Here is a 15,272-nt window from a genome sequence, read left to right as displayed (position 1 = left end):
TGATTTCCCTTAATGTCATCAGATATCCAGTATGCAGATGTTCCCACTTGTCTCATAAGTGGCTTTTTCCTGTGGCAGTTGTTTGAATCAGGATCCACACAAGGTCCCCATGTCGTATTTGCTTGATGTAATACATCTGCTCTATCCTCTCTCTCCAGGCTGAAGGAAGAGTTCTCACCTTTTTTGTCTGACATGGCTACTTCCCGTGTCATCCCAGCTCAGACTAACCCCATGTGTCTGTCACTCTTCAGTGTCTTCAGACACATTTTGCTAATGTTTTGACTCTGTTTTCTGGTTCTGCTCAGCAGGAGGATTGGTTTGCATTACCTAGTCTACCATTGCCAGCCTCTGTGACTTTAGAATCACGTGTACATATCAATTGTTGAAACGAAGAGAGAAAATATAAGTGAAGCTGAAAGGTTATCGATATTGTAACTCCTTACAGCCAAGAACTTGAGTCAAATAGAGAGTCCTTCCATCCGTTCGCAAATCTCCTTTGATCTCGTCTTCTTTTTTCTGTTCACTTTTTCTCAGAGTTACAAAGAAAAGGAACAGGCTAGTAAAGGAGAAGGGAAGAAAACCTAGATTAAATAGGAATGGATACTGTAGTTATTTATCACTGTTTTTAGAGTAATTAAGAAAGAAAACACTGAGTGTAGAATGTAAGTGCTGACTCAATGCTGAATTTTTCTCCTTCTTCAGAAAATAGAAGCACGAGTGTCTGCTGATGAGGACCTCAAACTTTCTGACCTTTTAAAATATTACTTAAGAGAATCTCAAGCTGCTAAGGTAACTTTATCGTTCATTGTCATTTAAAATGGACTCTTTGACAAAACGCGATCTCTTAGAGGTTGTTAGACTTCAGATTGTTAAAGATGATTTCTCTCTCGATTTAAAATTATATTTTCAAATGTGAATTTTCTCTTTCTCCTTTTAGCAATTGTAGGTCAGGGAACCCCACATAACCCCACACAAAAGTTCCTCTAGAAACTTCTGATACACTAGAGTGGAACTTTTTTGTTTTAATGAATTTGGTATATTTATTCAGGTACAGTACCTGCAGATATGCCCGAATAACAGTAGTATAGCTAAAGGACTCCTAATTTGGTCTTGATAACTCGTCTACTGAGGGTAAGAGAGCCATAAATCAAAGATTTGTTTTATTTTAAGGCGACTCAAGTTTGCTTTTGGAGGTCTGTCCGTGCGCAAAACTAAAACTCTTACTAACCAAAAAAAGGTCTAACAAAATCATCTAAAAAGCACTGAAAACTTAGCGGCTCAGATATGCCAAATTCAGTGTTAATTTATGAATTGAGTTATTGTACAGAAAGTTCTCGTTGGATCAGTGGTGCTTTGAATCCCATTCGTTCGTTCCTTGTCAAGTTACCAGTAACCCTCTTCACTCCTCTAGAGGACCTTGAGTGCTTGCAGACACACTGTCCACAGCAAATCACTTTAGATCGCATCGTGTCTTATGAACTATTTACATCGGATGGTCTGGCATCAAATGAATTGTTCGCTTTTGAAGACTTTAAATTCATTATTTTACTATGGTCTATAGTTGTTAGTAGAGAACTTTTTAGAACATGGCCTAAAGGTTAATCCAGACTTTCTAGTAACTGCAAGATAGAACTGACATTTAATTGCAAGAATCAAAACTAAAATGAAGTATCACTACACATCTCAATCAGAATGACTAAAATGACAACATTCTGACAAAAATTGTAGCAACTGGAACTTTCACACACTGTCAGTGGGAATATGATATGATACTTTGAAAAGTTTTGCAGTTTCTTAAAGAATTGAATGTGCATCTACCCTATGATCTGGTCATTCCAGTCCTAGATATTTGAAAGCACGTGTCCCCACAGACGTTTACAGCAGCTTTATTTGTAATAGCTGAAAACTGGCGACAACCCAAATGTCCACCAACAGGTGAGTGGATAAACAAGTTGTGGCATGTCCAGACGATGGAATGCTCCTCGGCAGTGAAAAGGAAAGAACTAAACATCACTCAGCAACAGGGGTGAATCGCAAAATAATTTTTGCCAAGTGAAAGAAGCCAAGCAATAAAGACCATAGTTCACACTGGAGTTCACTCTTGGTGTTGTATGTTCTGTGCATTTGGGCCAATGTGCAATGACTGTCCAGCATTCAACCATCACACAGAGTAGTTTCACGGCCACAGAAGTCCTCTATGCCCCATCTGTTCATCCTCCTTGCCGCTAACCCCTGTTGATTTTTTTTGTTGTCTCCATAGTTTTGCGTTTTCCAGAAAGTCATCCAGTTGGGCCTTTTCACATTGGCTTTTTTGGCTTAGCAATATGCATCTAAGTTTCCTCTGTGTCTTTTCATGGCTTAATGGCTCATTTCTTTTTAGCACTGAATATTATTCCAATGTCTGGATGTATCACAGTTCGTTTATCAGACCACCTAGGACATCTTCCAAGCTTTGGCATTTGTGAATAAAGCTGCTAGAAACATCCATGTGCAGGTTTTTGTGTGAACATAGCTTTTCATCTCCTTTGAGTAAATACCAAGGAGCACAATTGCTGGGTCATACGTAAGAGTATGTTTACTTCTGCCAGACTGCCTTCCACAGTGTCTGTACCGTCTTGCATACCCACCGTCAATGAGTGACAGTGCCTCTTCCTTCACATCCTCACCAGCATTTCGTGTTACCGTTATTGTAGTTTCTGGCCATTCTAACAAGCGTGTAGGGGTATCTCATTGTTGTTCTAATTTGCATTTCCCCGATGACATAAGAGGTTGGAGCATCTTTTCACACACTGATTTGCCATCTCTATATCCTCTTTGGTGAGGTGTCTATTAAAAATTGGGTCACTTATTTTGCTATTGTTGAGTTTTAAGAGTTCTTTGTATATTTTGGATAGCAGTCCTTTATCAGATATGTCTTTGTAAATATTATTTCTTGGTCTATGGCTTGTCTTCTCATTCTCTTGATGGTGTCTTTTGCAGAGCCGAAATTTTTCGTTTTAATGAAGTCTGTGTTATCAATTATTTCATTCATACATCGTGTCTTTGCTGTTGTATCTAAAAAGTCATTATCAAACCCAAGGTCATCTGGATTTTCTCCTAAGTTATCTTCCAGGGGTTTTATACTTTTGCATTTTACATTTAGGTCTGTGGTCCATTTTGAGATAACTTTTTTGAAGGGTGTAAGGTCTGTGTATAAATTCATTTCTTTGCACGTGGATGTCCAATTTTCCTAGCACCATTTTTTTAAAAGACTGTCTTTTCTCCATTGTATTGCCTTTTCTCATTTGTCAAAGATCAGTTGACTGTATTTGTGCGGGTCTAGTTCTGGGCTTTCTGTTCTGTTCTGTTCTGTTGATCTATTTGTTCTCTCACCAGTACCACACTGTCTGGATTACTGTCACTTTATAGAAAGGGGTCAAGCAGATAGTGTTCGTTCTCTGACTTGGCTCTTCTCCTTCAATATTGTGTTGGTTGTTCTGTGCCTTTTGCTTCTCTGCATAAACTTTATTTTTTATTTATTTATTTATTTTTTGAGGACGATCAGCCCTGAGCTAACTGCTGCCAATCCTCCTCTTTTCGCTGAGGAAGACTGGCCCTGAGCTAACATCCGTGCCCATCTTCCTCTACGTTCTATGTGGGACTCCTACCACAGCATGGCTTGCCAAGCGGTGCCACGTCCCCACCCGGGATCTGAACCGGCGAACCCTGGGCCGCCGAAGTGGAACATGCGCACTTAACCACTGCACCACCGGGCCAGCTCCCCATAAACTTTAGAATCAGTTTGTTGTTAGCTACAAAATAACTTGCTGAGATTTTGATTGGGATTATGTGGAATCTGTAGATCAACTTGAAGAGAACTGATTTTGACAACATTGGTCTCCCTATCCATGAACATGGAATATCTCTTCATTTCTTTTGTTTCGATCTCTTTTCTCAGAGTTTTGTAGTTTTCCTCATATAGATTTTGCACGTATCTTGTTATATTAATACTTAAGCGTTTCATTTTCTGGGGTGCTAATGGAAATGGTAGTATATTTTTACTTTCATATTCCACTTGTTCGTTCCTGGTGTATTAGAAAGCACTTGACTTTTGTGTATTAATGTTGTGTCCTCCAACCCTCCTGTATTCATTTGTTAGTTCCGTGAATTTCTTTGTTGATTCTTTCAGATCTCTACATGAACAGTCGTGTCATCTGTGAACAAAGTTTTATTTCTTATTTCCTTTTCTGATTGCATCAGGCAGGACTTTCAGGACGTGGTTGAGAAGGAGTGGTGAGGTGGCACAACCTTGCACCATTCCACAGCTTCTAGTTTCTCACCTTGAAGTATGATGTCACCGTAGGTGTTTTGTAGATGTTCTTTATCAAGATGAGGAAGTTTCTGGTGTTCCTAGTTTGCTGGGACAATCAACTGATGATTGACAGAGGTGCTAAGACAATTTAGTGGGGGAGAGAATAGACTTTTCCACAAATGGTACTGGGACGGCTGAATAGTCCTATGAGGAAGAATAAAGTTGGCCCCTTCCTCATACCGTGTATCAAAATTTACTCAAAAGGGATCAAAGACTTAAATGTAAGAGCTAAAACTATAACATTTTCAGGAGAAAACATGAACATAAACCTTCATGACCTTCAGTTAGGTGTTGGTTTCTTACATGTGACACCAGAAGCACACTGCAACCAAAGAAACGATAATGAATTGGACTCTCTTAAAATTGAAAACTTTTGTGTGTCCAAGGACACTCTCAAGAAAAGTGAAAAGACAACCCACAGACTAGGATAAAATATTTGCAAATCATGGAAGTCACTAATAAGCAACTGGTATTCAAAGTATATAAAGAACTCTTTAAATCAATGAAAAGACAAATAGCCCAATTCAAAAAGGGACAGAGGACTTGCTAAGCATCTCTCCAAAGAAGGTATACAAAAGGCCAACGAAAATGTAAAAAGATGCTCAACATCATTAGCCATCAGGGAAGTGCAACTCAAGACCACAGTGAGACCTGACTTCACCCCCCGTGGGTGGCTTTCATCAAAAAGACAGATCAGAAGTGTTGACGAGGATGTAGAGGAATTGGAACCCTCGTACGGTGTTGGTAGGAATGTAAAATGGTGCACCCACTTTGGAAAACAGTCTGGCAGTTTCTCAAAAAGTTCCACATAAAGTTATCAGGTGACCCAGCGATTCCACTCCTAAGTAATGAGAGATGAAAACATGTCCACACAAAAACTTGTTCACAGGGCTGGCCCCATGGCCGAGTGGTTAAGTTCACGCACTCTGCTTCGGTGACCCAGGGTTTCGCCAGTTCGAATCCTGGGCCTGGACATGGCACCGCTCATCAAGTCATGCTCAGGCGGCATCCCACATGCCACAACTAGAAGGACCCACCACTAAAAAATACACAGCTGTGTCCCGGGGGGGCTTTGGGAGAAAAAGGAAAAAGATAAAATCTTTAAAAAACCCCACAAAAAACAGAAAACTTGTACACAAATGTTCATAACCTCATTATTCATACTGGGCAAAAACTGGAAAGAAACCAAATGTCTGTCAGCTGATGAATGGATGAATCATTGTGGTATGTCCATACAACGAAACGTTCCTCAGCAATAAAAAGGAATGAATATGGGTAAACTTGAAAGTTGACGCTAAGTGAAAAAAGCCAAACACAACAGGCCACGCATTATGTGATTCCATTTTTTAATGAAATGTCCCGAGTAGGCAAATCTTGTAGACAGAGAGCGGATTAGTGGTTGTCCAGGGCTGGGGGGTGTGGGAGGAAATGGAGAGTGGCTGCCAACGCATATGGGGTCTCTTTTAGGGGGACAAAGATGTTCTAAAGTTGATTGGAGTGATGGTTACACAACTCTGTGGGCATAATAAAAACCGTTGGATTGTTCTTTGAATGAGTGAGTCACGTGGTATGTGGATGATCTCTCAGTAAAGCTGATATGAAACTCTGTTGAGAAGAGTGCCCGGCACGCGGTGGTCCCTGTGTAAGCGTTAGCTCTGCTGATGGCGGGAGCGGTGGTGATTGAGTGCGAGCTCTAGAAACACGCGGCGCATGTTACTGTGAAGGTCTGTTTTACAGGACCTGCTCTATCGAAGATCCAGGTCGCTAGTGGATTATGAAAATGCTAATAAAGCACTGGATAAAGCCAGAGCGAAAAATAAAGATGTTCTGCAGGCTGAAACGTCCCAACAATTATGTTGTCAGAAATTTGAAAAAATATCGGAATCTGCAAAACAAGGTACTGTTGTGTTAACCTTTGATCAAAAAGTGTGCTTTAGACTGTCGTGTCAAGTAAATAGTTAATCCTAATCTCCTTTGTTCACAGAACTTATAGATTTTAAGACAAGAAGAGTTGCCGCCTTCAGAAAAAATTTAGTGGAACTGGCAGAGTTAGAACTGAAGCATGCAAAGGTATGGTCATAGTCAAGACTGAATGAGTTGAGCGACTTAGGATTTAGAAACGAGTCGGGAAATTGATGATAATCCTTTAGCGGCAGTTTCCGTCTGCAGGGGTCCTGTAAGAACTGCTCCTGAATTGGAGGGACGTTTTTCAAGATTATTTCACTGCTTCAAAATATTTGGTTTTAGTAAATGAATGTCCTTCTTCCAGGGATTTTTACGGTATTGTGTACTTCTACTTAAGCCCTTTCTTGTAGTTAATATAAAGATAAAGCTTGGCCCAGACGTATAGTAACTTTTAAAATAGAGAACCTTAGAATGGAGAGGGATTTTAAAGATCCCCCTAATTCACACAAGAACAGTATCTGTAATGTCTCTGACGGTCAGCTCTGCAACTCTAGTACCTAGTATGGAAACCCGTATCCGTTTTTGACTAGTTGTTGAAAAGAAATAGATCTTCCTTTTTAAAAAATCCCTGGGGCCGGCCCCGTGGCCGAGTGGTTGAGCTCGCGCTCTCCAAGCTGTGGCCCAGGGTTTCGCTGGTTCGGATCCTGGGAGCGGACACGGCACCGCCCGTCAGGCCATGCTGAGGCGGCGTCCCACGTGCCACAACTAGAGAGACCCACAACTAAAATATACAGCTATGGACAGGGGGGCTTTGGGAGAAAAAGGAAAAATAAAATCTTAAAAGAAAAAAAAAAAACCCTCAGAAATGTAACATTTGCTATCACCAGTCGGAGGGACTGAAAAGTAAAGATGTATTCAAAATTCCCGGAACTATAAATACATATTTAAAAATTTTAAGTCAACTTTTAAATGTTATTTTTTGATAGGTTCATAGCATTTACACTTATCAAGTTCTTAAAGCTTAAAACTAGTAAGATTTCTGGGGCACTCTCTAATGAATACAAATCTACTGTGTAACTTTGACCAACAGGTCAGTTTTGTCACCTAAAGTAGGAGAGAGACCTTGGCTTCCTTGGATTACGGTTCAGCCTTGAGACATCTGACTACTGTACATTCTCGATACAGCCTCTCCCCCGCAGGCTAGACATCCTTGGGCTAAACATTTTTCGTCCCATACACCTCAACAAGCTGTTCATAATGTTATTACCCTCCTGTCACTGCTCTTTGAAATATTGCCCTGGAAATGGAAACGCCTTCCCGTGCGCGCGCTGATCGTCCCGCACGTTTCTTCCCACAACGTGTTCTGTATGCAGAGGACGAGGGATTTTTAACTGCCGTATTGCACCAGCTTCATGTGGCTTATAACCACGCCATTTTGCTGCTGCTTCTTATAATTCAGTTCTTCAACCGCCAACCTGTAGTTGTGTGTTTAATTTTTTTTTTAGTAATTTTTTTCATTTTTGTTGTAAAACACATAGCGCAAAACTTACCATCGTGACCACTTTTAAACGTCCACTTCAGTAGCGTTAAGTATGTTCACACTGCTGTGCAATAGATCTCCAGAACTTCTTCATTTACTGAGCATCTGATTTTTAAAATGTAATTGCAAGCCACGTTTGCATCTGTTACGTTTTAGCTTGCTGGTTTCCGCCCAGCACATAGAGTTAGTTCTTTGGGAGACTTCGATTCGGCCATATAGTATTTGACTATTTTACCAGTGATTTCCTTCCAAGTGATGGACGTTTGTAATTTATATGACTTCTCTTTCATGTCCTCTTCTAAGTTCCAAAGGAATCGACACTGTTAATCTAGTTGTCGAGTGCGTGGCACCAAAAAAGGCTAAAGTTTTAGTTCCCGTCCTTTCTTTCTATCCTAACTGGTATTAACTTATTAATTAATATTCTTTGGTTATAGTTACTTAGATAGTTAGGAATTCACCTATTTCTGCTATCGTCAACCATTACGTTTGCATTTTATCCCCGAAGGCTGTAAGAAGTATTAAATTCCTCATTAAAGTCAAGATATGTGTTGTCTGACTTCCTGGTCTAACAACCTGTCGAAAGAAAATCTTTGGATAAGCTCGGCACGATTTATTCTTACCGAGCCGGTGTTGATTTCTAATGTCCACTGTTTTTGTTCTTTTGAAAGAGGTTGTAAACTGTCAAGGATTTTGTTAGAGACCAGTGAGAGCTTGGCAGACCACGGCCTAAATGCTTTTGTACAGCCCGTGAGCCAGGAATGGTGTTCATAGTTTTAAAGGGTTACAAGAAAAGCAAAAGAATAATATTTCGTGATGTGATAATGATATGAAATCCGGATTTAATCTATAAATAAAGTTTGATGGAATACAGCCAAGCTCATTCATTTCTGCTGTCTCTGATTGCTTTCTCGCTCCTACAGCGGAGTTGAGGAGCTGAGACAGAGACCAAATGTCTCTCAAAGACTAAAATGTTTACTGTTCAGCCCTTTACAGAAAACGTTTGCTGACCCTATTATAGATTGACGTCAGCCTCTGATTCCTGGATTCTATCCTTTTTCCAGTCCTTTCTGAAATGTGTTCCCTGTGTTCAAATTTCTGGTAGCTCTTCTAGGCCAGGGGCTCTCAGCTGGAGGCGATTTTGCCTCTCGGGAGACCCGTCGCAACCACGGGGTGGGTGGGTTACTACTGGTAGGTAGCGGGTAGAGGCCAGGGATCCTGGTAAACATCCTACAATGCTCAGGGCAACCTCCACAAGAAAGGATCATACAGCCCCAACTGTCAAGAGTGCTGAGGTTGAGAAACTCTGCTCTATGTCTAAGATTTCTTTTCTTTCTTTCTTTCTTTCTTTCTTTCTTTCTTTCTTTCTTTTTTTTTTTTTCTGAAGAATATTCGCCCTGAGCTCACATCTGTGCCAGTCTTCCTCTCTTTCGTGTGTGGGTCGTGGCCACAGCATGGCCGCTGGTGAGTGGTGTAGGTCTGTGCCTGGGAACTGAACCGGGGCTGCGGAAGCAGAGCGCTCGGGACTTAACCGCTAGGCCAAGGCGCCGGGCCCCCCTCAGATTTCTTACTGATTTGTAAATCTGAACAAAGTCCCATTTTGGTCCCAGAATCCACATAAGTGATTCCCAAAGGACTGGCTGTTGGTGTAACTTAGAGCAAGATGGTTTGAAACCACTTTGGATTTCATTTGTTCCAACTGGGAAATGTCTTGCCACATCAGTGAAATCTGGTGAAAACTCGGTGGTTAGGTCCCTTTTGTGTCCTTCAGAACAGAGTCAGCGTCTTTATTGAGGAAGGATAAAACGTAAGCTAAGGGCAGTGAAAAACTGTCCGTCGCCGACGCCGAGGGTGCGCGGTGAGCGCCCTGCTGGGAAGGGGCGAGGGCGCGCCCTCCTGGAGGGGCTGCAGGGTGTCCCGCGCCGCGTGCGCGTCTGAGGACTCGGCGGTCCTGCTTGAGGAGCACGCCTGTAAGCAGATAATTTCACAAATTCAGGCAGGCTCAAAGTCGTTCGTCAGAGTCCTGTTGTCACACTGGCAAAAACTGACAGGAACCTGAACACCTAAAATGTGGAAGTGTTTATTTTCACTTCGTTGCAGGCTTCAGACAAGTTGTAAGCAAAGTACAAAGAATTCCCGGATGCCCTTCACCCAGATTCCCCCGCTGTGCGTGTTAGCACATCTGCGTGTCCTTCTCCCTCCCTTTCTCTCCCCACACACACACCCACGCACACACACCCACGCACACTGTGGTTTGTCTTAAACCATCTGAGTGAGTTGCAGACAGATGCGTCTTCGCTCTTAAACACGTCAGTGTGAATTTCCTAAAAACAAGTAATTCTCTTAAACACTCAGTACGGTTGTAAAGATCAGGAAATTAATATTGATACAATGCTGTTGTCTGATCCACAGACCTGTCTCCACACTCCACCCGTTGTCCCAGGAATGTCTTTCACGGCAAAAGGAAATTCAAGATAACGTGTTGCATTCAGCGCACGTGTCTTCTTAGACTTCTTTAATCGGGGAGAGTTCCTGAGTCTTCCTCCTTCATAACCCTGGACGCTGTTAGGAGCAGGGGCCCATAGACTGCCCTCCTCTGGGGTCTGAGTATTGGCTTTGGGTCACGCACTTTTGGCAGGAACACCACGGAGGCGATGCTCACACCTCCTCGCCCCGGCGTATCAGGAGGCACGTGCTGTCACTTCCTTGCCTTACTGGCAAGGGCTCCCTTTGATCGTTTGGTTAAAGTGATGTGTGCAGGTCTCTCAGTGGCAAAGTGACTATTTTACGCTTTGGAACTAAGCCGTGTCCTGTGGGGAGACACTTGGGACTGTGGAGATACCCCGTCACTCCGCCAGCACTGTCCCATAGACCTTGGTGCAAAGATGGAGATCGCCGGTCAGCACTCCAGGGTGGTGGCCACCAGCCATGTGTGGCTATCGGACGCTTGAAAAATGTGGGTAGTGCGACTGAGGAACTGAGTTTTTATTTAATTTCAACGAACGGAAATTCAAATTGTATATAGCTGCACGTAGCCAATGGCTACAGTGTTGGCATTTCAGCCCCAAACTGTTTTTAGCATCCGTTCATGACTTTTTTTTTTTTTTAAAGATTTTTTTTTTATTTTTTCCTTTTTCTCCCCAAAGCCCCCCGGTACATAGTTGTGTATTCTTCGTTGTGGGTCCTTCTAGTTGTGGCATGTGGGACGCTGCCTCAGCGTGGTCTGACGAGCAGTGCCATGTCCGCGCCCAGGATTCGAACCAAGGAAACACTGGGCCGCCTGCAGCGGAGCGCGCGAACTTAACCACTCGGCCACGGGGCCAGCCCCCGTTCATGACTTTTTGCCCGAAGCAGTTATCACGTTGGTTGCCCAGTGGTCGTTTTCTAATTCCATCGTTCTTTATACATTTTAGTTGACTTTCTACTCTAAGGAGGAGGTTTTTCCTTCACCCTCATTGATAGAGTAACGTAAGCTGACTATACTTACGTTCGTCTTTACACGTGTCTCTAAATTTGGATGCCAGTTGATGTGATTTACAAATGGGTTCAGGGCTGTGAATTTTATAGAATTTATAGAATTGTCCGTAACCTTACAGTTTTTATAAAAACTATAAACCTATGCTGATGGATATTCTAATGGCTAAAGAAAGGGGATAGGAACTCAGAAGATGTTTACTAGTTTCAGTTGGACACAAAGGGCATCTTTGATCCCTCATTAGGACATAAATGATTCGAAACATTACTATTGCTCTAGATGGAAACTGACAGAAGCCTCTGGTATGTGGAAAATACCGTCCACGAAACACACTGTGTAACTTTAGGTCCTCAAACCCTCATTTGTATATATTAAATTTATCTTAGCAGATGTACAGCTCTGTGATTTCTGACGCTGTGCGTTTTCGCCGCGTCTCCGGTGTCTGCACGTCCTAACGCCGTCTCCCCTCCGGTTTAGGGCAACCTCCAGCTGCTGCAGAACTGCCTGGCGGTGTTGAACGGAGACACATAAGCCGCGCTCCACCTTCCGGTCACAAAGGGCTGCCTTCCTCCAGACGTCGTTTCGTTTCCTCGATGACCTTAGGCCTTTCCCGCTCACTGGAAACCAGGCGCCAGCCGGCAGGGCGTCCCGGCTCCTTCCCTCCGAGGGACGCGGGGGGCCGGGCGGCTGCGTGGGGGCGCTCCCCGGGCGCCGCCGCCTCGGAGCCCGCAGTTCAGCCTCTTTCGCAGTAGCCTCTCTAACTGTGTTTCTTTCCTGAGTAGTGTTCCTTTGCCGCCAGTCTGGTTTGCCTTTACGTAATTTCTGAAGTTTAACCCTTTCGAAACGCATTGTTCCAACAAGATAAAGATGGCCGTTGCCTTTCTTTGAATTTTGTGTTCAGCAAGCAGTGTGTACCACCTTAGTACCACTCATGTATCCTGGAAAGCATCTTAATCAGACTTATTTTTAATTATGAACATTTCTTAGAAGTTTGGGGACAGACTTTATGTACTCTTTCTAAGTATGACTTCTGAAGAACAGCAAATGCGTTAGTATGTTTGCCTTAAACTTGTAGACTAAACCGACTCTTGTCAATAAACAGTGATGACAGCGCCGCCTCCCGCCGCTGTGCTCCTTGTACCCCGTGCGCTCGGAGGGGCCCTGGGAGATCCGCTCCTGCGCCGGGCTTCACCGCGCGGGTCCGCGTGTGTCTCCCTCCTCCTTCCTTTTAAAAATGGCCCGTGGAACCGAGTCCGCCAGTCCCTGGACGGAAGGATGAACCGCTTCCCTGCGTCCTCTGAGCTCTTCACGGAAGATGGGACTGGGCGGAGGCGGTGAGAACAGCGCTTTCTAGCACGCAGGAGCGGAGAGGCGGTCTGTGCCGGTTTGCCGGATTCCATCCCGAGCCCGGCCGATCCGCCGTGCGACAGCTGCCGCCGAGCCACTTGGTAGCTGTGTGCCAGTGTAGACGCTGGGGTGGAGAGAGAAGGAGGTCTGCTTCCGGGGACGGCGCTTATGGGGGGGCGGGGGGGTGAGGGGTGGGGCGGAGGGCGGAATTAGAATAGTTGGAGTGAAAGCGAGGGTGCGAAAAGGACACCGATCGTCAGTAGTTGCGTTCCAAGTATTCCTGGCCTTTGTAAGGTGAGGGAACGTTATGCCGTTCCTGGTCGACAACTAAATTAGCGGTGGGATTTCACCACTGTCTTTTTCTAACTTTTCGCCCACTTGGAAACCACAGGCACTTGGGTTGGTCGGCCCTCGGCGGGTTCCGGGTGTGTGTACGTCTCCGCGGCCGTTCTGAAGGAGCCTGGTCTGGGCGTCACGGCCCCGTCACACGGCCCGGCCTTCCCCGTGGGTGCTCTCGGGCCCGCTGGGGCGCTGGTGCCCGTTTCCCTCTTGAACTGACGCTCCCGATGCTGTTGGAAGGCTGATTGTCCTTTTCGCTGGTGTGTTTTGTCCTTCGCGTGACCTTCACCGGTGAAAACACGCCCATGGGACGCCCCGAGGGGGCGGACGTGGGATGGAGAGCCCATGCTCCTGGGTTCGGGGGCAGTCGCTCCGCGCTGCCCTGGCGGCTTCAGGCAGGTGGTCTGGACCTCTCTCTGCCTCGGTTTCTCTACTAGAAAGGACATATTGCCCTACCTCACAGGGGTGTTGCGAGGATTAATAAATGTTGGTCCGGTGCTTTGGAGACGGGAAGGTGCAGTGTAAATGCTAAGAAAGAGCACGTCCCAGGCCGACAGCTACGCAGTGTTCCACAGACCCGTCAGCGACTCTGTTCCGACCATGGTGGCCTTTTTCTGGGAAGCGGGTACAGTGGAAGGTACACCCCTTGGCCCCTGCTTGTGTTTTTGGAGTGCGTGCTGGGGTAGAGTAGACTGCAAGCGGCAGTTACATATGGGGGGGGGGGGGCCGCTGCTTAATAAACAGATATAAATGTGTTGACTGATGCGGGTTCGGTGAGTCGAGGAGTCGAAAAAGATTTCTTGGACTCTCCAGGTCTGGTGGTAGTGCTCTCTTATTCAGAGAATGGCATGGAGTAGCATGGGGACAGGACCCACCGCAGTAAGAGCCGCAGGCACGGGGACAGGACCCATGGGCAGTAAGAGCTGCAGTGTGTTGAGGGTTAGAGCTAAATTTATGAGGCATAGGTACGTGAGTGCTTTCTTTACAAGACAAAGGAAAGATGATGAAAAAATCATTAAAATGGTATCAGTGCAAGTGGGGTCTGGTTATTGGGTGGTCCTACAACTTTAGATAGGCATCAGACCGGATTAAGTCAGGACGTCCTATGCTTCCCGGAGGATGACCTAGAACAGTATGCAGGGCAGGACACCTTGGGCTTCTCTCCCTGGGGCAGGGGCAGCCATGATCCTCATCATTAACGACCACACTCTCCAAGGGCCTTCTCACTGACAAAACGTACAAACCGAGTAAAGAGCGTATGTTACCCGCTCCAGGGCGGACTTCGGCAAGATCTGCTTTGCACCTCCGGGTCAACTGAAGCGCTGATTCCCTAGCTCGCTGCCGGTCTCTGAGAAGAGGAGGCAGCCCTGCGTTCCCTGCTGTTGAGTTGTGGCCTTCATTGCCATTGACGGACCATCTCTTGCCTGGGAGACACAAAGGCGACACAAGAAGACACCTGGTGGCAGAGAAAGTCCCCCACGGACAGTCCAGGCTCTCTCAGGTGAGCCTTTATGCGCCCAGACGGGAAGAGGAGCGGCCCAGGCGGTGGCAACGGCCTGGGGAGTCAACAGCGGGGCGGGAAGCAGCAGCGTGAGCCATTTGGCCATGAGGAGGAAGGACGGCAGGAGAGGCAAGTGCAAAAGCAAGCGGGACAGGCCTGTAAGCCACTGAGGCTCAGACTGGGTGAGACGTCTACCTGGTTTGTCAGAGCTTACACGATATTCTTCGTGTTTCGCAGTAAAACTATGGAACTTGAGCCCAATCTGGTCTTTCTCAAGCGGGGCCCTATGGAGGAAAACAGTCAGTAAAACAGGAGGGGGGGGACGAGGGTGGTTGATTTAAAAGGGAAACCGCGGTGGGGGGATAGGAGCATTTCAAGACCTTAAAACCAGGGAGCGAAACTCTGTTGGAGTCCTCCCATCACACGCACTTTTCTGTGTCGGGGCAGAGAGAAACGGGAACGCGCCCCCCTCCTCCTCTTCTGTTAAAAGACCGTGTACACGGCGTAAGCACGAAGGACCGAGACCTCTCTGTCTGTAGCGAACAGACAGAACGTTGGCTCCAAAGCAGTAAATCAACCAGCAGTTCGTGGTTCATATTCACGGCGCGGGCTTACCTCCCAGAAGAAAAGCCAATCCTGCCAGCAACCTCACTGATCTAGGAAGGACACGATCGACGCCGTAGAACGCTTAAAACGCTGCATCCAGCAAAGAATGCACAAATAGCTGGCTTACCGGAAATGACCCCACTCTGTCGTTCCACTACAAAAGCCAGGGGAGAGCGCGAACGCAGTCCCCCACTACCACAAATTATGCAGT

General features: G+C 45.5%; 1 protein-coding gene, 1 long non-coding RNA gene and 1 pseudogene across 2 annotated transcripts in view; 2 read left to right on the top strand and 1 right to left on the bottom strand.

Moving 5' to 3' along the window:
* LOC124232491 (sorting nexin-6) overlaps nt 1-12,379 on the top strand; it is a gene marked incomplete at its 5' end in the record, with an annotated part of 16,658 nt that extends 4,279 nt beyond the window's left edge. Inside the window, 4 exons of the mRNA XM_046649458.1 lie at nt 703-789; nt 6,089-6,248; nt 6,336-6,421; nt 11,746-12,379. Coding sequence (XP_046505414.1) covers nt 703-789; nt 6,089-6,248; nt 6,336-6,421; nt 11,746-11,799 — 387 coding nt within the window. The remainder of the gene's footprint in view (nt 1-702; nt 790-6,088; nt 6,249-6,335; nt 6,422-11,745) is intronic.
* Nucleotides 12,380-12,815: 436 nt separating this feature from the next.
* LOC124232490 (uncharacterized) lies at nt 12,816-13,461 on the top strand. The gene is made up of 2 exons (XR_006886865.1): nt 12,816-12,909; nt 13,007-13,461. It is a non-coding gene; the product is annotated as an uncharacterized LOC124232490 (long non-coding RNA).
* Nucleotides 13,462-15,225: 1,764 nt separating this feature from the next.
* On the bottom strand, nt 15,226-15,272 carry LOC124232492 (uncharacterized; annotated as a pseudogene).

The sequence above is a fragment of the Equus quagga genome, unplaced genomic scaffold (assembly GCF_021613505.1).
Source record: "Equus quagga isolate Etosha38 unplaced genomic scaffold, UCLA_HA_Equagga_1.0 HiC_scaffold_666_RagTag, whole genome shotgun sequence".
Classification (NCBI taxonomy): Eukaryota; Metazoa; Chordata; class Mammalia; order Perissodactyla; family Equidae; genus Equus; species Equus quagga.
Note: the sequence above shows the minus strand (reverse complement) of the source record. Positions and strands in the feature narration are given on the sequence as shown.